Source organism: Oratosquilla oratoria, chromosome 1, assembly GCF_046742065.1.
Source record: "Oratosquilla oratoria isolate Oo_2021 chromosome 1, ASM4674206v1, whole genome shotgun sequence".
In the NCBI taxonomy this organism is placed as follows: domain Eukaryota; kingdom Metazoa; phylum Arthropoda; class Malacostraca; order Stomatopoda; family Squillidae; genus Oratosquilla; species Oratosquilla oratoria.
Window position 1 is genome coordinate 83034979 of NC_134777.1, and position 19563 is coordinate 83054541.

At 41.0% G+C, this 19563-nt stretch overlaps 1 protein-coding gene across 1 annotated transcript; it reads right to left on the reverse strand.

Moving 5' to 3' along the window:
* Positions 1 to 18: 18 nt before the first annotated feature.
* Positions 19 to 17491, reverse strand: LOC143018386 (uncharacterized). The gene is made up of 2 exons (XM_076173775.1): positions 13034 to 17491; positions 19 to 158 (listed from the first exon to the last, which is right to left on the reverse strand). The coding sequence occupies exon 1, from the start codon at positions 14893 to 14895 to the stop codon at positions 14335 to 14337; it is 561 nt and encodes a 186-aa protein (XP_076029890.1). The 5' UTR covers positions 14896 to 17491; the 3' UTR covers positions 19 to 158; positions 13034 to 14334.
* Between the last annotated feature and the right edge of the window lie 2072 nt (positions 17492 to 19563).

The following is a 19563-nucleotide window of genomic DNA, read 5'->3' on the forward strand; positions in this document are numbered from 1 at the left end:
TAATTGTTTTACCTTTCGAGCTGGTCTATTACAGTTGGAGGCGATAGTGATCTTGTGTTCTGGGTAAACTCATTAACCATGAAGAATAAGGCTTTTCTCCTATCTGGTACCTCATGTCTTTTCCTCTCAAATGCTCTGGGCTGGTAGGGTCTTCTGCGCTAAAAACGATATTCAAATTAATATTTCATTGGGCAGGGTATATTTTTGGTTTGTTCCAAATTCAGTAATACTCTTTAAATTTTGGTAGTTTGGTCTTTGTTTATATTCCTTGGCATGACAGTCACAAAACCATCAGCATTTACAAGTTTTCACCAAAATCTTTGCTGCTTTTACATGTTTTGTCATGTATAATTTTCATGATTTTTTTCTTAAGTGGAGCAAGATTTGTTGGCGAAAACATGTTTACGATTTTTTGGCTGCCATGAAGAAGAGTAGATGTGTTTTTTTCCAACAAATTGCCCACTCACTTCAATACAAAAATACTTAGAACGAAGGAGTTGAAAATCTTCGTCTAGGAAGTAAGGAAGGAAAGAAGGAAGTTAGGAAGGAAGGAAATAAGGAAGGAAGGAAGGAAGGAAGGAAAGAAGGAAGTAAGGAAGGACGGAAGGAAAGAAGGAAGTAAGGGAGGAAAGAAAGAAAGAAAAAAAGAAAGAAAGAAAGGAAGAAAGAACAAAGACTAATTTAGAGGGCGTCGTCCCGTTTTTACTCTCAATTTTTCTGTTAAGATTTCCTCTGTCCTCTTTAACTGATGCAGGGATCTGGGAGGGAAATGGGAGGTATGTTGGATCCCCTCTCTAATTCCTTTCAGTTGTTTCAGTATAGTGGCCGTATGGAAACATAAAGTTTACAAGCATTTGCAGGCTACATACAGACTGAAAACAAGCTGTTACGCAACTTAATACACTTGCAGAGGAGGACATACACTGATTACAAGTGGGGTTAGAAGTGTTGTCCCATACCGGAAGGTGTGGAGTTTACGCCGCTCATTTGGAAACCGGTTATTAGCTCGAAGGAGCGCTGAACTTTAAGCTGATGTAGCGCGAGTTCAAATCCTGGCGGCAATGTGCTTAACTACAAGGTAACTCTGCATCTCCCGGTACGGGGCAACACTTCTAGCTACAGGAGTGATCAATGTACGTCATTTGCCGTAGCTGCGTAACATTTTGTATTCAGCTTGAGAACACATGTGAACATTACGCATCCATAACCATTGGAAGAATTTGCAGGAGGGAGTCAACATATTTCCTAATTGGGGGGGGGGGGGGCTTCCCCCTTCTTTATTTATTTTTCTGTTTTCTTTTATTCTATTTTTCTACCCTCCCCCTACCTCAAAAAATTATTGTATATATCCGCCTATATCTCTCCTAAACCCCTCTAGATTTAGGTTTAAAAAGATAGTTGTAACTTTGCACTTTGAGTGCAAAATTTATAAATGAAATCTAATGATTGGTACGGCCTCGTATACTGAAAGTAGACACTAATATTCCAGATAAGCTGACTTATTTCTATTGTTCAACATTAAAGATTTGCAATAACATGTAAAGATAACATATGTCGATGCGCCCTTGGGAGAACTGGTGGCTAAAAGTCCAAAAAACTATAAACTAACCGAGCAAGTGGGTCTGCCCCACATCTATCATAACTCTTACTTCCTTCCATTTCACTCTTTCCTTCCACTAAACCCCGAATTACCCCCTCCCTACCTCTCCCCCATCTTATCTATCCTGCCCCTAAACTGGTGGCTTGTACCTGTGAACCACATAGCACAAATATGTTGTGGCAGCACGTCGCCACTGCTGATGTGTCCCCTTAATGCACATAGCATTGTTATAAATAAAATTGTTAATCTTCCTCAAATCATTATGTATGTAAATTATAATTAAAATTGTATATTACAAATATTATGTTACATACGAGAATGACCATTATCAAGTAAAATGTATTGATACATAATATTATTTGCTTACTCTGTTCAAAACGTTAATATATTTACTGTAATGGCGGACGGGCGCAGGTCATCTTTGCTTTTCGTAATATTAAGATAATCAATAAAATCAAAGCTTATATCAGAATCATAACTGTCATATATACTATCATGTATATAATTATAATTACATGAATATATGAGTGGTGTATCTACATTGAATACACATATGTATGTTTGCAAAAAAAAAATATTACGTGCAATGTAATTACATCAATAACCACCATCAAATAAATTTCTAAAGGAGAACGCCAAAAGAGCAATAATGATTACCAAATAGATAAATAAATAGATAACATCACAAACTCCCAGAGCAGCCGGTTACAAATCACACTTGTTATCAAAACAATATGCATGTAACGACAGAGTAACTCCACACACCCCCCTTGTAAGTGAATAAATCACTAATACCCCTTGAAATTCAATAACCTATATCTAACTATTAAAAATAAACTCTTTCGAAACCGTGCCCAGATGACGATTCAAGTTTTTGTGGACGTGCCCGGTATAAGGGATTTTTCATGTGCGGTTGTACCCCAATCGTGGTCAAGAACGATCATCGTTGAGCCATGGACGATCATCGTTGAGCCGTGGACGATCATCGTTGAGCCATGGACGATCATCGTTGAACCATTGACGATCATCGTTGGGCCGTGGACGATCATCGTTGAGCCGTGGATGATGATCGTTGAGCAATGGACGATCATCGTTGAGCAATGGACGATCATCGTTGAGCCGTGGACGATCATCGTTGAGTCAAGAACGATCATTGTTGAGCCATGGACGTTGTTGAGTCAAGAATGATTATCGTTGAGCCGTGGACGATCATCGTTGAGCCGTGGACGATCATCGTTGAGCCGTGGACGATCATCGTTAGGCCATGGACGCTCATCGTTGAGTCATGGACGATCATCGTTGAGCCCTGAACGATCATCGTTTTGCAATGGACGATCATCGTTGAGCCGTGGACGATCATCGTTGAGTAAAGAACGATCATCTTAAGCCATGGTGTCGAAGTTCTCGAAGCTGCCGAAGTTCTCGAAGGTGTCGAAGTTCTCGAAGGTGCCGAAGTTCTCGAAGGTGTCGAGGTTCTCGAAGTTCTCGAAAGTGCCGAAATTGTCGAAGGTGCCGGAGTTCTCGAAGGTGCCGAAGTTCTCGAAGGTGCCAAAGTTCTCGAAGGCGCCGAAGTTCGCGAAGGCGCCGAAGTTCTCGAAGGCGTCGAAGTTCCCGAAGGCGTCGAAGTTGTCGAAGGTGCCGAAGTTTTCGAAGGTGCCGAAGTTCTCGAAGGTGCCGAAGTTCTCGAAGGTGTCGAAGTTCTCGAAGGTGACGAAGTTCTCGAAGGTGCCGAAGCTCTCGAAAGTGCCGAAGTTCTCGAAAGTGCCGAAGTTCTCGAAGGTCTGGAAGGTCTCGAAGTTCTGGAAGGTCTCGAACTTCTGGAAGGTCTCGAAGATCTCGAAGTTCTTGGTGTTCGTATTTCTTCCGAGGTTGTAGAAAATTTCAAGAAGCACTATTACGCAGGCTACAATTTTTTTTTTGTGGTAATGGTGGAAGAGGACACAGGCAATACCAGTTGTACTATTTAGAGCGTAGGTTCAAGACATTTAAAAGAAAGTACCCCAATCGTGGTCAAGGTTGGACGTTGGACACAATGCCTCTGCCCGTAGCAGCTCGGTTGAAAAGACGTAATATGCATTATTGGAAGTGGGTTGCGGATGAAAAGAAAATCAGTAAGATGGAGATCAATATGCCAGCGTCTTTAAAAGGTTTGTTACGGAAAGAGCACTGTGAAAAAAATTCCTTCTTTTTACGATGAAAAGGTCAAAGAACTCCGTGATAGTGAAGCCGCCATGAAAAGGCGACAGCGACATTTCTGGGCTTGGGTGACAAAACAAAAAAAGATTGACAAATCCACTATTGACATAAGAAATGCCACCCCGAATATTACGAAAAGTGTAAAAACCGGCCATCTACGACATGCGTCGCGGAGCAATCTATACAACAATTCCAACGTATAGTCCTTAGTTTCAACGAGATGTTACGCAATTCCCCAACATACGAGTACAGTGATAGTACAATAGATGACCTGGAACCGTATGGCGGGGATATTTCTTCCGAGGTTGTAGAAAATTTCAAGAAGCACTATTACGCAGGCTACACAAATTTTTGTGGTAATGGTGGAAGAGGACACAGGCAATACCAGTTGTACTATTTAGAGCGTAGGTTCAAGACATTTAAAAGAAACGCCCGAAAAACGTGTTTGCTATGAAGAATGTGAGGCGCCAGCAAGAAAAGAAGAGGGAACAAAGGAAAGTAGAGTTGAGAAGAGACCTGAAAATGATCCAAAAAGAGAAAAAACGGTTACAAGCGGAAAAGAATGAAGTGGATAATAAGCTGCGGAAAACAATGTTAGAAAAAATGAAAAATAATGAATCGGAATACATCTCCCAACAAAAGAAGCGGATGGGTGGGTCGGAGTGTTCACCAAAGGAATTGAAGGACTACACAGGGCAGGAAAACCGTGTTCTCACTGAAATGAGGAACCAACGTACAGTAATCGCCAAAAAGAAGACAGCTGAGGAAAGTAATCCGCGTGGGCGTGCGCATGAGAATGTGAAGGGATCGTTACGCGAAGCAGACAAAGAAGTGAAACTAAATTATATAGAGGTTTTGGGGGGTAGAAAGTGTAAAATATGCAATGCGCTGCTGTGGAAAAATGAGCTCCAGACAATATGTTGTAACCAGGGGCAGACGCCACTCACTGTACCAACCGAGATAAAGGATAAGGAACTCAAAGATCTGTACAAGGGAAAGTCGCCGTTCTCTAAACGTTTTTTCAATAATTTAATGGGGTTGAATAATATGTTCTCATTTACGTCTTTCTCGACTTTCAAAAAGTTGGAAAATGCAGCAGAGTCAGTGATGTCTTACAAGATTCAGGGTAGGATATATCATAGGTTGTCCACGTTGGATGCTCAGAAAATAAATCAATCTTCACCGTTTCCAGGGGCGCCGGAACGGAGAAAAGATGATTCGTATTTGGACCTATACTTTTATTATGACAGAGACCAACAATTAAAGATTAGAACTGTCCGTGTAACACGAAAGCCGGATGAGAAAGTCTCCAAACAAACAGTAAACCGTAGAAAAAGAGAACAAAAGGAAATAACAGAAAACCAGTCCATAGTCACACTCTTCTACGATTATATGGCTGAACACAACAGTTGCCTATCCGGTTTGCTCCAAGAGCTTGAGACTTCAAAGGGGTTGATTGAGGCTCACATGAAGAAGTATGATAGTGTGCCAAACGTGTCAATCACGTTAAAGTCAGCTGAGGGTGTACAAACCCGGGAACATAAGGGAGTCTATCACCTCCCGACAGCTTCTGTTGAAATGGGGGCGATAGTCAAGTTGGACCCTGCAAAAGATCCAGTGCGTATAATCATCAGTTCAATAAAAGAGGGTTCAAAGTATAGAACGTGTTTTGTCCATCACACGAATTTCTTTTATGATAGTTTCCAGTATCCACTATTGTTCCCTAACGGGGATCTTGGCTATAGTCATCAATTCAAGAAAAATAAGAAGTTAAAAATAGGGAAATGTGACAATAAAGAGAGTGATGAACCACCTTCGTTCGAACAGCAATTAGAAGCCACCTTAGCGAAAACGTACGACACCCTTAGCCCTTGCATGTACTACTCATCTCTTTATATGGAACGTGAAGGTAGCTTTAACTACTTGACAAAGATGCGAAGGTTATTCCAGCAATTCGTGGTCGACAACTATGTGAAGGTTGAGTCGTTGCGGTTATCGTTCATAGAGTTTAACCAGAGTACAATGCGAAAAGAACGTTCCGATATTTTGGCTGCAGACTCGGGGAAGAACGTGGGTCAAAGGGTGATAATACCTCCCACTTTCGTGGGAGGACCAAGGTACATGAAGCAGCGTCAGCAAGATGCACTAACGTACGTTACAACGTACGGTTCTCCGGATTTCTTCATTACGTTGACGATGAACCCTCACTGGGAAGAGTTGAAAGATGCTGTTAGCGCTACCAGCGTAGGCGACGATGCCATATACAATCAGATTCAAGACAGGCCAGATTTAGTGAGTAGGGTGTTCAAGATGAAAATAGATGCCCTCATAGATGAGTTGGTGAAGAAAAGGGTTTTCGGTGGTTTTAAGGCTCACTTATACAGTATCGAGTGGCAGAAACGAGGGCTTCCTCATGCACACATTTTGTTGTGGATGAAAAACGTGTAACTGCATCGTTGGTTGATGAAATCATATCAGCAGAGATACCGGATCCTGAAAAGGAGCCCAGGTTACACGATATTGTAACACGTAATATGATTCACGGTCCTTGCAAGGGTTTCAATGAGCAACAACCCTGTTGTCAGGGCAAAAACAGTAAAGGTGACACCTGTGGTAAGGGTTTCCCAAAAGTTTGCAGGGAAGAACTCCTATTTGGTAACAACGAATACCCTCTGTATAAAAGAAGATCAATAGGTCAAGGAGGAAACTCTATTGTTAAGAAAGTCAAGGGGAAGGACGTCACTATCGAAAATTCGTGGGTTGTGCCCTACAATGCTTATCTTTGCCTACTCTTTGATGCTCACATTAACGTGGAGTGTGATCGTATCCTTTACACTAAAGAGGGTGAGGAAACGGTGAACGAGGTAAAGAATTACCAGGAGACCCGTTTCGTTAATGCGAATGAGGCTACTTGGAAGATATTTAGGTTCCCGATACATAAAAATAGCCCAGCAGTGCTGTCACTAGATCTTCATTTGGAGGGAGAAAACGAGGTCTTTTACGAGGATTCGGATAGTACCGAATCCCTAAACAAAAAATCGAACATAGATGCACAACTCACTGTGTTTTTTTCAACTTTGTACGCAAAATAAGTTCACAGCTGAGCTTTATTACCACCAGGTAACCATTTCCTTTGGGATAAAAAATTGAAAATTTGGCGAGAGCGGAAGACATGTCGGACAACATTGGGTCGCATAAGGGCGGTTAACACCAAGACTATAGAATTATTCTATATGAGGTTACTGCTGACGCATATAAAGGGCCCTACTTCATTTGAAGCTCTCAGAACTCACGAGGGTCGTAGGTACGACACGTACCGAGAGACGGTTAAAGCTATGGGTCTCATAAATGACGAAGAGACTTGGCGGCAAACTGTATTGGAAATCATCAATCACACAAATGATCGAAAAAAGCTTCGAGAAACATTCGCGAGTATGTTGGTGTTTTCAGATTTGGAGGATCAGTCTACGATTTGGAGTGAGATTAAGGACCTTTTTTCAAGTGATTTCCTTCATCAGTCCGGTTTGAAAGACTATAACGATGAGATTTATCTCGATGCTTTTGACGATATACAGGAACACGTTTGGAACTGTGGAGGAAAAGATATCACAGAGTATGGGCTGCCCAAGAGTAGAAACCGGGAAAAGTCGAGCAACGTCATTCGCCGGGAACGGTCGTACAACAAAGAAAAACTCTTGAAGGAAGTTAACGATAAGTTGACTATCATGGACATTAAACAGGGGCATTGTTACGATGTCATAATGTTAAGGATAAAGAACGCTAATAAGAGCATGAATAATGGGGTGTTTTTGAATGCTCCAGATGGCACCGGTAAGTCATTTGTGCTTAACACTTTATTGGACTCTGTCCGTTCCATGGGGAAGATAGCTTTGGCTGTAGCTTCTTCTGGGATTGCTGCTACTGTTTTGCACGGTGGTAGAACAGCTCATAACATGTTCAAGATACCCCTAATGGAATACAATGAAGTGAGAACATGTGGCATCAAGAAGAATACCGATTTAGCACAGCTTATGAATATGACATCATTGATAGTCTGGGATGAAGTTGTTATGGCAAACAAGAACACTTTGGAGTCATTGGATATCACTTTGAGAGACATAACCGGTAACGACGCTTTCATGGGAGGAATAGTGTTTGTGTGTGCTGGGGACTTCAGGCAAATCTTACCTATCATTCGAGGTGGTGGAAAGGATGACGAACTTGGGTATTGCATCAAGTCAAGTGGCTTTTGGGAAGACCTTATCAAAATCGAACTTACCGAAAATGTGAGGCTGAAAACTACAGACCAAGAAAACAAGAAATTTGCACGATCCTTATTGTTGTTGGGGCAGGGACATAGTGGCCCTATTAAACTACCAAACAAATTCGGAATAATGACTCGGAGTCGGGAAGAATTAATTGGTCAAGTTTACGGGGTCTCTCCGATAATGTTCTTAACGAACGTTTTTTGGAGAGTAGGGTGATAGTAAGCCCTACAAATAACGACGTAGACGCAACCAACGACATTGTGTATGACATGTTTGAAGGAAGGGAGAAAACATTCCTAAGTATTGATACTCCGATTGAAATAGGTTCGGATATACAGACCTCTGTTTTAAATGCCATAGACACCCCTTCTATCCCTTTGCATAAATTGCGGGTTAAGGTTGGTTGCGTGGTAATGGTTATGAGAAACATTACTCCTCCCAAGTTGTGTAATGGTACGCGATTGATGGTCACCAACTTTGAAAAGAACACTATCGTTGGCAAGATTCTAGGGGGAACGTATTCAGGAGAACAGACCGTAATCCCCAGGATAACACTCGAGTCCACGGATTCAAGTATCCCCTTCAAGCGCAAGCAGTTCCCTGTCAAGTTGAGTTTTGCCATGACAATTAACAAGTCGGAAGGGCAAACATTTGAAAAATGTGGACTTTTACTAGATGGTACCCAGCGCTTCGCACATGGACAATTGTACGTTGCGTGTTCCCGTGTTACGAGTTGGGATTCACTATACTACTATACTGGGTGGAAGAAGGTTAAAGACAGTGAATGTCGAAGACTGCCTACCAACGTAGTATATAAAGAGTTATTCTTTGCCCAAGATGTGCCAGTAGAGCCCGAACAGCAATCAAAGGTGGTGACCGAACACTCGGACGACGCAGCGATAGCAGAAGAAGAACCTGATCAGTCCATGGTAATAATCCCTCCAATATCGGAGAAAGAGACAATCGATATGGTACTCCCAGACTACACTTATGACAGTGAAGAAGATGAGAAACCGACAACCCCTGAAAGTACTGTAAAAGAAGAAATAGAGGCTATGCAACGTAAACTTGGACATAAACTTGACAATATCAACGAGGCTGTAAATTTGCAACGTAAACTTGAACATAAACTTGACAATATCAACGAGGCTGTAAATAAGTTGTTGGAGGCATCGGGTGAGGAGCCTACTCAAGAGGGAAGATGGTTGGCACCCAAGAGGAAAAGAGAAGGTGATGAGACAGAAGATGAACCTATAAGGCGTGTGAAGATAGATGATAAGGCTGATTCAGATAAATAAAGCAATCGGAATAAAAAAAAAAAAAAAAAAAAGATGCGCGGAGCGCACTGCGAGCGAAGTGAGCGACCCGCGTAGCGGATCTTGCCGAAGGCCAAGCACCCCTGGCGTAAGTCAGGTGCTTGTAAAGGTAAAAACAAAACATGCATATTAAAAAAAAAAAAAAAAAAAAAAAATCCGAACGTACCCCCTGGTCAACCTCAATACGTCCTAGTAACCAATCGGCAAGAAACCATGCAAGTGGGTCTGCCCCACTCTCTCTGTTCCACTTCCTTCATTTTCTATACTGACGTCTTGTACTAACACGCCCCCCTCCCTCCTAATTACACCCTGCTTCCAACTATCTATCCCCCCTTTTTGTATTTGTATTGGTGAATAATTTCCTTCATTTTCTATACTGACGTCTTCAACTAACACGCCCCTCCCTCCCTTCTCCTTACACCCTGCTTCCAACTATCTATCCCCCTATTTTGTATTTTGTATTGTATTGGTGAATCCCCTTAAATGTGGGCCTCCATAAAAATGAGATGGCAGACAATGCTGCCAAGCTAGGTACTTCATCACCTGAAGACGGCGTCATCTCACTCCAGCCCTCAGAAAATGACATTTTCCGGAAGCTTGACCTTCCTGCCTGGGACCTTTGGAAGCTGGAATACCACTCTACCGCTGCTGCCAAAGGATGGCCCCTTAAGACCTGCCTCGGACCGACCCCGCCCACCTTCTCCTCCCTGCCTCCGCACATTGCAGCAACAATTAGCAGGATACGGGTAAATCACTGGCGCACCCAATATACTGCTTCACGCTGCACCTGTGGCGCGGAAATCTCCTTCCAGCACTGCCTCCTCACGTGCCCCGTGATGGAAGCCCACTTCCGGCCACTACGCGAAACCCTCGGCAACCACACCACGGCTCTCGACCGCCTCAGGGCAGACGACTCCCCCAATGCTGACCTCCTTGTCCTCGCGGCCAAACTCGCCTACTCCTCCCCAGTTGGAGGACTGATATAAGCACCCGCCCACACCCACACACGCATCTGCGTAAATACAACTCAGGTATACACCCACACACGCGAGTGTTACACGCTAATTGCACTCCCCGATAACAACACGCATTTTCATCAAGCCACTCAAAAACTAAAAGCCAGTCCCTAAATCGGCTAGCTCCGCTGGGACTAAATGCAAAACACGTTCACGTTCACGTTTGAATGATAAGGCTAGAAAAGGTTCAAACTTTCCTTAATCCTTCACCTAAGGTCGATTCCATTTACCGAGATGTGGTGACTACCCACATCAATGGAAATTAGAATCATCAAGTTCTACCCTAAGGTCCAAAAGCTAATGATTTGAACATTTACATTTTTCATAGCCTTAATTTTGTAATATAAACACATTGAAATATATGCTTGCTATAGGAACTGCGTACTTTAAAATTTTATGTACATGTATATTGTACAAAATTGATAAATAATGAATTTTTAACTAATTAATATTATAGAAAAATATCTAGGTTTACTGTTTACCAAAGCTGGTTAAAGATCAGTTGGTAAATTTTAAGGAAGGATTCAAAAGTCCTCGAGCAACTGAGATTAACACTATTGGTAACACCTCTGTCAATGTTTTTAATATTATTACTACAGTTAACATACCCAGCAAGAGGGCATGAACAACGAAACTACAGCGAATGAAAATAGCAGTGTATAAGTGGAGGGGGTGTCTCCGTGTAATGAAGCGGTAGGAGTAAATCATCTTAGGCTGCTGGGGTCCTGCTGTGGCAGTGCACCGTGTTGTTGCGTTGCCTATGACGCGGGCAGTGGGAGGGAGGCTAAGAATGAGTTTTTGGATGGGACTGGGATAGACCGGTGTGATGTAGGCATATGCTCTGACAAGGCCACTCCCTTATTAGGGGGAAAAGTTCTTTTGGTATCTGCATGTAAGCTGATGAATGAGACCAGCATGAAGATCAGAGGACAATTGCCAAAGTTGTTTTGAACTATATCACGGGAGGAGGGATTGCATGGAGATGTCTCTTCCTGTAAAATCACTGCTAAGAAAACAACTGGGATCTTTAACAAGAAACAGACTCTCAAAATTCTTTCAATAACGCAATAGTATATAATAATATGATATTTGTCACTTAGATAATGCAACAAGTTCATGGGATGTTGTTAATGTTAAATAGCCAGTTTGTAACTGCCATGAGGACACCTATAATAATCATAACCCTATTGGTCATTGCTCCCAAACTATGTATTACGTTACTAGCAGATATGTGATACATTGAACCATATTGCAGGATATATTTACTTCAAGTGTAGTCATGAGATGTGAAAAATGAATATATTATCTGGAACAGATTCTCTAATGAAAGTGAAAAAAACGTTTTTTTTTTTCATCTTCAAATCTATCAAACTTTCGATAGGTTTTATGTGCATCAAATTCGGTCCCTTTGAATATTTGAAATTAGCTACTCTTTTATTTTTTTTTTCTTCTTTTTTTGCTTCTATATTTTACGACATTTTCATGTTTACGCTAGTCTTCCCTTTACATTTTCTGTTATATCTAAGCGTATAAGAAAATGTAAACTCAAGATTACAACAGATAAACAAGACCTTTCACATAAGCAGTTGTGCTATCTAGTATCACCAAATAGGATGAGTAAGAGGTCTAGAGCATATAAGAGGATGATGGAAAGAGCAGCAAGGGCTCAAGAAACCAGACAAAGTACACAGGTTGAAAACTCACCCTATCCAGCGACCCTGCCAGCCATTAACCCTACTACCTGCACAAGAAGTTTTCATGAAAATTGAGATGCAGCAACAGTTTTTTTTTTTTCAGAGCTAGATGGACAATACTTTTGTAAGATGTGTACCAAGTTTTATGTATGCAGGAAATAGGCATCTAAAGTTATGATAAAGTTATGAAACAGATTATTTTTTCCAATTTTAATTTCTGATTCTGAGAAAACACAAAAACAAAAATCCCAGAACACTTAAGTTTGAATATACTTGAAAATTTTAAAATGGGTATTATTTCACAATTATCATTCCAGGTCTTAATTGCATTATGTTTTATTTTTTCTATTCAATATATTCATTATTTTTCATTGAAAAATCATAGGTAAACTTAAAGGAATAGAAATTCCGAATTTTAAAATTTACTCGTTCAGAATGTTACGAAATACACAAATCTTTAGTCATATGCAACATAAGTTTCAACTTCAAAATAATAACCTGAAAACTTAAAGAATATTGTGTAAACAAAATGTATCTAATGGAAATGAACACCCCGGGCTCCTTCGGCTCAGGACAATGTCATTCAAACACAAACCCCAGAATACGCTGAGCCAAGAGGCAACAACAAAGATTGTAGGTGTGAATAGAAACATGAAATTCTCTTTGGCCACATATATTGATAATTCAAGGCAACACAAATTGGCTAGTATACAATGTCAATAAAACAAGCTACACATTCACATAACTAAAAATATCAGTAAACATCGAAAAAATAAAATAAAATAGACATGACATTCTCATGAATAAAAGTACCAGAAATCATAGATGCGTAGGCATCATATAAGTAAAGAAGTCAAGGTACGGCATAAAAAAGAATCCCCAAAGACACACGGGAATCAAAGTTACTACTTATCTACGACACGACACGGCACCACGTACTTACCGTCATTCATCAAATAACACGTAGTTCTGCACCAACACCACACGTATTCACACATGTTCTGACTATTCTAGTCTACATGCAGGTAGCGTAAAGAGGAATTGGCAACGATAGGCTACGATGCGTGAAAGTTACTGTTTAACAGGTGATTTTGCTAACCACCTAATGACACGCTCCAGCTAAGATACTACTGAGCACTGCTACCACTATTCCGTAGCTGGTATTGACGTAATATTTCCGCCGTTTTTATTTATGATTCATATGTTTAAGAAAATTACATGGAAGCCTACAAGTAAGCAGACTCTCTTGTAAATGAGCGATTTAAAACTACAGACACCATTTAATGTTCCATATACAGGGAATATTTGTTCACAAATGGTGGTAGATTATATTCCGCTAGGGGTCTTGAAAAATATGATTAATGGATGGCATATCTGAAAAATGTACAGTATGTGTACGATACGTTCTCACCTCGTTTCCTAACGTCAGAGTATGTATCAAACATATGAAATAACGATAATCTTAATATAGTCGTAGTAATACGGGATAATGGTCACATAATATAAGATGTAGTACCTTTTGATAACACTGGTGTGCGCTGTTTTCAAGGTCTAACATATAATACTAGATTCTAGGCCATTTTTTGCTCTGAATCCAAAAATTATGCTCTTTATACCTAATCAGATATTCTTTTTAAAATATAACCACACGCCAGAAATTCCTATATTTGTAGGCGAATGAAGCACACAACAGCAATTTTTTTTTTTTACAGATTTATTCACAGTTTAACAGAACATTTCTCCTAAATACCAAGAGTAAATCAAATAAAATAAAAATATGGATGAATGGTCTCTTCAGGGAATTCCGTTTGTGCTGAGCACAGCACATCCATCTTCAGGCACCAGCAGTAGTCAGCCAGAAAGTTGACATCCCATCAACCTTGATAGTCAACCTTGACTTAAGGGCAGCCAGGTAGAGAGTTTAACAGGATTCAATGCTTCATCATAACTAGTGTCCTTGATGAGCTCCCTTATCTGAGGACCATCAAATACACCTGCCTTAAGTTTCTCCGTGTTTACTCGTGGAAACTTCTGACGGAGGAAAGCAAATCCTCCACCTTCCCTGTCCAATGACTTTATGAAGTTCTTCATTATGTAGGGGTGGAAGCAATATCTTACGCAGCCCAACCAGAGGGTGGGACAAAACGTTGTGTGACCCAGGTTCTAATCCCTGTCTTGTCTGACATAATGCTGGTCGTCAGCTTGGTTGTCCCACAAGTAGATAAAGCATGGATACTTTGTGTATTAACCTCGAAGTCCAAGGGTGAGTCCAACGACTTTAAGATCTCCACAGATCAACCATTTGTGTTCCTTGAAGTTGAGAGCAGATAACAGACGGTCCATGCTGTTGTGGGTTTCTTTCATTTCATCTGAATGCCCAACAGGAATCGATGAAAATTTATTTCCATTATTCAGAAAAACTTCCTTGAAACTTCTGTTAGAAGAGTCAATGAAAAGACTCCATTCCATGGTATCACATTTCAGACCCAATAATTGAATCAGGTCAGAAATATTATTGCAGTAGACCAGTAAATGCGTTTCATCAAACGTGAAGTATTTTCTAATTTCTCTCTCGCGGTCTCGATACCAATAGAATGTTGTCCCTGGTACCAGAAGACGTTTCTCTCGAAGACGTGAACCCAATAGCTGAGCAGACTCCTTGTCAGATCGTTCAGTTCGGCTTGTGTCAGTGGCACTGGTCCGTCGTCCTCTTCTGACTTGTTGTATCTGTCGTTTCACAAGATTCGTGATCAGAACCAGATTCCATGGTGACATTAGGTTCAGGAACAGAAAGATAGGAGCCATAGGGGACTGGTTTTATGGTAGAAAGAACATCAGGGTATTGAACATGGTGCTTGTTCTTGCGAATGATGCCTTTTAGATTTGTCATACAGAAGTAGCAGTCGGTGATATGATCTTTCTCTTCCCTCCACACCATTGGGACACCAAATGACATAACCTTCTTTTTCTTATTCCTCCAATCCCGTAAGTTTTCCACACATATTTTACAGCAGATATGAAGAACAAATGGCTTATCCTGACTCCTAGTTTGACTCCAAAGTAAGAATGATATGACTTCGTCACAAAATATGTGATTTTTGTTTTACTGTCTGGAAGAACGACATATCCGCAGATGTAGCAAAACCTATTAAGATAGCTCTTGCATTTACAACCCATTATAATGCAATAATGCAAATTCAGACTTGAAAAGACCAAAGAAACGCGTTAATTTAGGTTACCCATGACCAGGTGTGAAACCTAATTCATAAACGCTTGGATGATAGCACTATATTGGAAAAATATTTCATAATAGAAACTGAGCATATCTTAGAAACCAGGCCTGGCCAAAGAAATTTAATATTTTTTAAATCAGCATGGGAAATTTATCGTAAATCAGTTGAAAAGCCTTTGACCTTTGGAAAAAAAAATTAAACACAGGCCAGTGTAATAATATGTGACACCTCAAAATGCTTCATGCTGCAGAAATCCAGTGAAACAGCAAATATATCTGGATCTGTTCTGACAGTTTCTGCTGGCAAATATTCCAGGCATAGCTTCTGTTGTCTGACAGTGACAAGACGTTAAATTCACAAGTAAAACAAGGATACGGCTTAAATTGACAACTTTGATAACATTACTCTTCATTTATTGCTAGTTTCATTCATAAAATAGGCAAACACACACACACACACACACACACACACACACACACACACACACACACACACACACACACACACACACACACACACACACACACACACACACACACACACACACACACACACACACACACACACACACACACACACATATTACGGAAATATTTCCGCTGTCTCGTGACTTTCGTGGTGTGACATGTCAATCCATTCGGCAGACGAATTTCCGTAGAATGGCAGTACTGCTACTGAGCATCCCTACACGTTTCGTGCCTGACGTTGCCTTCTCATCTTCCTCCTCCCTGCCTGCCTCAGTCGGACGTAACCCTCAATGCCCAAACCAAGATCTATATACACCAGGTCTAACCGTTTGAGCCGTTATGCGCAGCTTCTGACGTCATATGGCTGCTTCCGTTTTCTCTCTGTGAAACACTGAAGAGAACTGTGAAACGCTAAGGAAGACTGGAATTATTATATTTACCCCCCCCCCACCGTTATCTCTCTCTCTAGCTCATTGCTATTATCAGTGTGTGTGTGTGTGTGTGTGTGTGTGTGTGTGTGTGTGTGTGTGTGTGTGTGTGTGTGTGTGTGTGTGTGTAATAATAATAATAAATAATAATAATAATAATAATAATAATAATAGGTTTATTGAGATAGCAGTGATACACTGACAATAATACAATTGAGCACTTTTATGAGTAATATAGTAATTATAAGAGTGATATGCTTAGTCTAAAATTTATAATGAGTTTATTGTGCGGACAATGGATGGAATGGCACTGTTCTTGTATCGGTCAGTCCTCGGCGCTCTGATGGGCTTGATTTTGTTAGAATGCCGAGTTGCATGGCGGGTGGTTGTGGTGTTAGGTGGGAGGAAGTGACGGTGACGTGGGTGTAGCATTAGGTCCTGTTCAAACTTATTCAGTGAATCACTGTGTTTGTCGGACAATCTTGGCAAGCTGAGTGTGTGTGTGTGTGTGTGTGTGTGTGTGTGTGTGTATGTGTGTGTGTATGCATTTATATACTTGTATTTTACGGGAAGGTGTACACGTTCACATGTGTGTGTTTGTGTGCGTGCGTGTGTGTATGTGTGTGTGTATTTATATACTTGTATTTTACGGGAAGGGGAGATATCGTCGTGTGTGCTTATATGTGTACACGTTCACATGTGTGTGTGTGCGTATGTGTGTGTGTGTATTTATATACTTGTATTTTGCGGGAAGGGGAGATATCGTCGTGTGTGCTTATATGTGTACACGTTCACATATGTGTGTGCATGTGTGTGTGTGTGTGTGTCTGTGTGTGTGTGTGTGTGTGTTTATATACTTGTATTTTACGGGAAGGAGAGATATCGTCGTGTGTGCTTATATGTGTACATGTTCACATGTGTGTGTATATGTGTGATTCATCTTGGTCTTTTGGATCACGTGTTGGACACGTGATCGACAGCCATTTCCCTCCCGGAAGAGAGTTCAGAGCTCGTATGTCCTATCTATGAACTTACACGTAAACACATCCCCAACTTCCCGCCCACGAGAGTTGGAGTAACGACTCGAAGCGCAGCGATACTGAAAAAAAAAATCAATACTAGGTGGAATTCGAACCAGGTACCGTCAATACGTTCATTAAAGAAGCTTGAGTCTCTACCAACCACGCCACCGTATCGTCTAAGATTGGGGACGTGTGTGTGTATTTATATATTTGTATTTTACGGAAAGGGGAGATACCGTCGTGTGTGCTTATATTTGTACACGTTCACATGTATGTATGTATATATATATATATATATATATATATATATATATATATATATATATATATATATGTGTGTGTGTGTGTGTGTGTGTGTGTGTGTGTGTGTGTGTGTGTGTGTGTGTGTTTATATACTTGTATTTTACGGGAAGGGGAGATATCGTCGTGTGTGCTTATATGTGTACACGTTCACATGTGCGTGTGTGTGTATTTGCAGGGAAACGATGGAAATTAACATTTGGCTTAATTCCTCTTTGGTCTCAGCCACAACCTTTAATGGCATAATAAGCCATATTGTCAAGATCTATATATACACCGGTATATATATATATATATATATATATATATATATATATATATATATATATATATATATATATATAGATCTTCATTGTCAGAATATAACTAATTGCGTGGAGCGGTGCGAGCGGAGGCAGCAACATGTCCATGCAACAAACCAGCTACAACTAACAGCGATGGGACGTGCGAACCCCACTTTGAGCAGCCAGGTGATGTCACGGGCCTGCTGCGCCAACACCCTCGAAATTCGGTCGGAAGTGGTTAGACCTGGTATATATAGACCTTGGCCCAAACTATGTAGTTTACGTGTTCATAACACAATTCTACCGGAATTAGCTTTTAGTACTTTCCAAAGTCAATAATGGCTAAATATGATACACAAAAACTTTTTCGTTTTAATGTATTGTGATTTGAAATCACTGGTCTTATCCCCAACGTCCTCCTTGAACCCATAAGGTCCATCTACCCCCGAGCGAGCTTGTCGTTCTGTACGAACGGCTCTGTGGACCTCCTCACGGGAAGGTGTATCGTGGCTTTACAACCGCCGATGGGGTAACCGCGCTATGGAGAGTGAGTGACGGAAGCTCTACTCTTCAGACGAAGCTTGTTGTTATCATTTCTAAGGCCCTGGACGACACTTTCTCTGCTGACCAGAAAGCAGACGTGATCCACACAGACTCAAGGGGTGCTACTGACATAATTCGGTCCGCGAAGACAACAGATGACGTCTACTTAACGACATCAATCCAGCACGCGCTGCACCTTTTGGGCCAGTATGAAAGGTTCTGCAACATTTCACTGGATCCCCAGTCACAACAAGATTCCATGGAACACTATTGCGGATGATGATGCCAAGGCAGTGACGAGGTTCAGCAAAATCACACTGCTCCTGGCACCCACGATCACACAGATCAAAGTCGTCACCAAGAAGGCCGTATTAATGACCATGGCCAACCACAGCAGCAAACTTCATAATTCGGAATCAGTGCTACCTCGTCACTAGGTACGAGGCAGTCCACCTGCCTCCGGGTATAAAGGCGGAATCTACCGCCCACATGATCCACCTAGGATATCGATGTGGGTGGCAAGTGCTACGAGCGGGAAGAGACAATCACGAATGCTCCAAGATCTATAAGGCCGAGGCGCAACAGCCCCTCCACCACTACCTGCTAGAGTGTAGAGCCACGGCCATTGTTCGCCTAGGACTCAACCCACCGCTCAACTCGGCAGGGGTGGCGCGGCACCTCACCTTCTCCCCTTCCAAGGCAACCCTCCTCCTGACGGCACCTGCGATTGAGGGGTGCCCCCTCTAAGTGCCGCAGGCTATTTAATAAAGAAATTAGGAATTATGAAAATGAAGAGAGAAACATTGAGGAAAGTCTACGATTCGGATGAAAAGAATTTGAGAAAAAATGCGAAGAATGATAATATATTAATAACATGTAGAACTCAGAGGGTAAGGTGGGAGTACAATGATATTATCTACGAACATACACAGGGAGCTAAATGATGGGGCTAGATTCTCTTACAATAATATTAAATGGACTGTTTAATGCATATGCAAAACAAATGATAAGAGATATTGTTTTGGAAATTTAGATTAACTTTATCAGATAAATAAGTTTAGAAAGATGAAATTAGGAGAAATAATAAGTGAATAACAAAGAAATTAAATAGAATAGATCAAACAAAATGAAAAACAAAACAACAAAGCAAAGTATAGGTTAATTAGGAAAACATGAAACAATCATTTTCTTTCATT

Bases quoted from the DNA above. Each gene is read 5' to 3' on its own strand.
- LOC143018386 (XM_076173775.1), bottom strand. From the start codon at position 14,895: ATGGCTCCTATCTTTCTGTTCCTGAACCTAATGTCACCATGGAATCTG.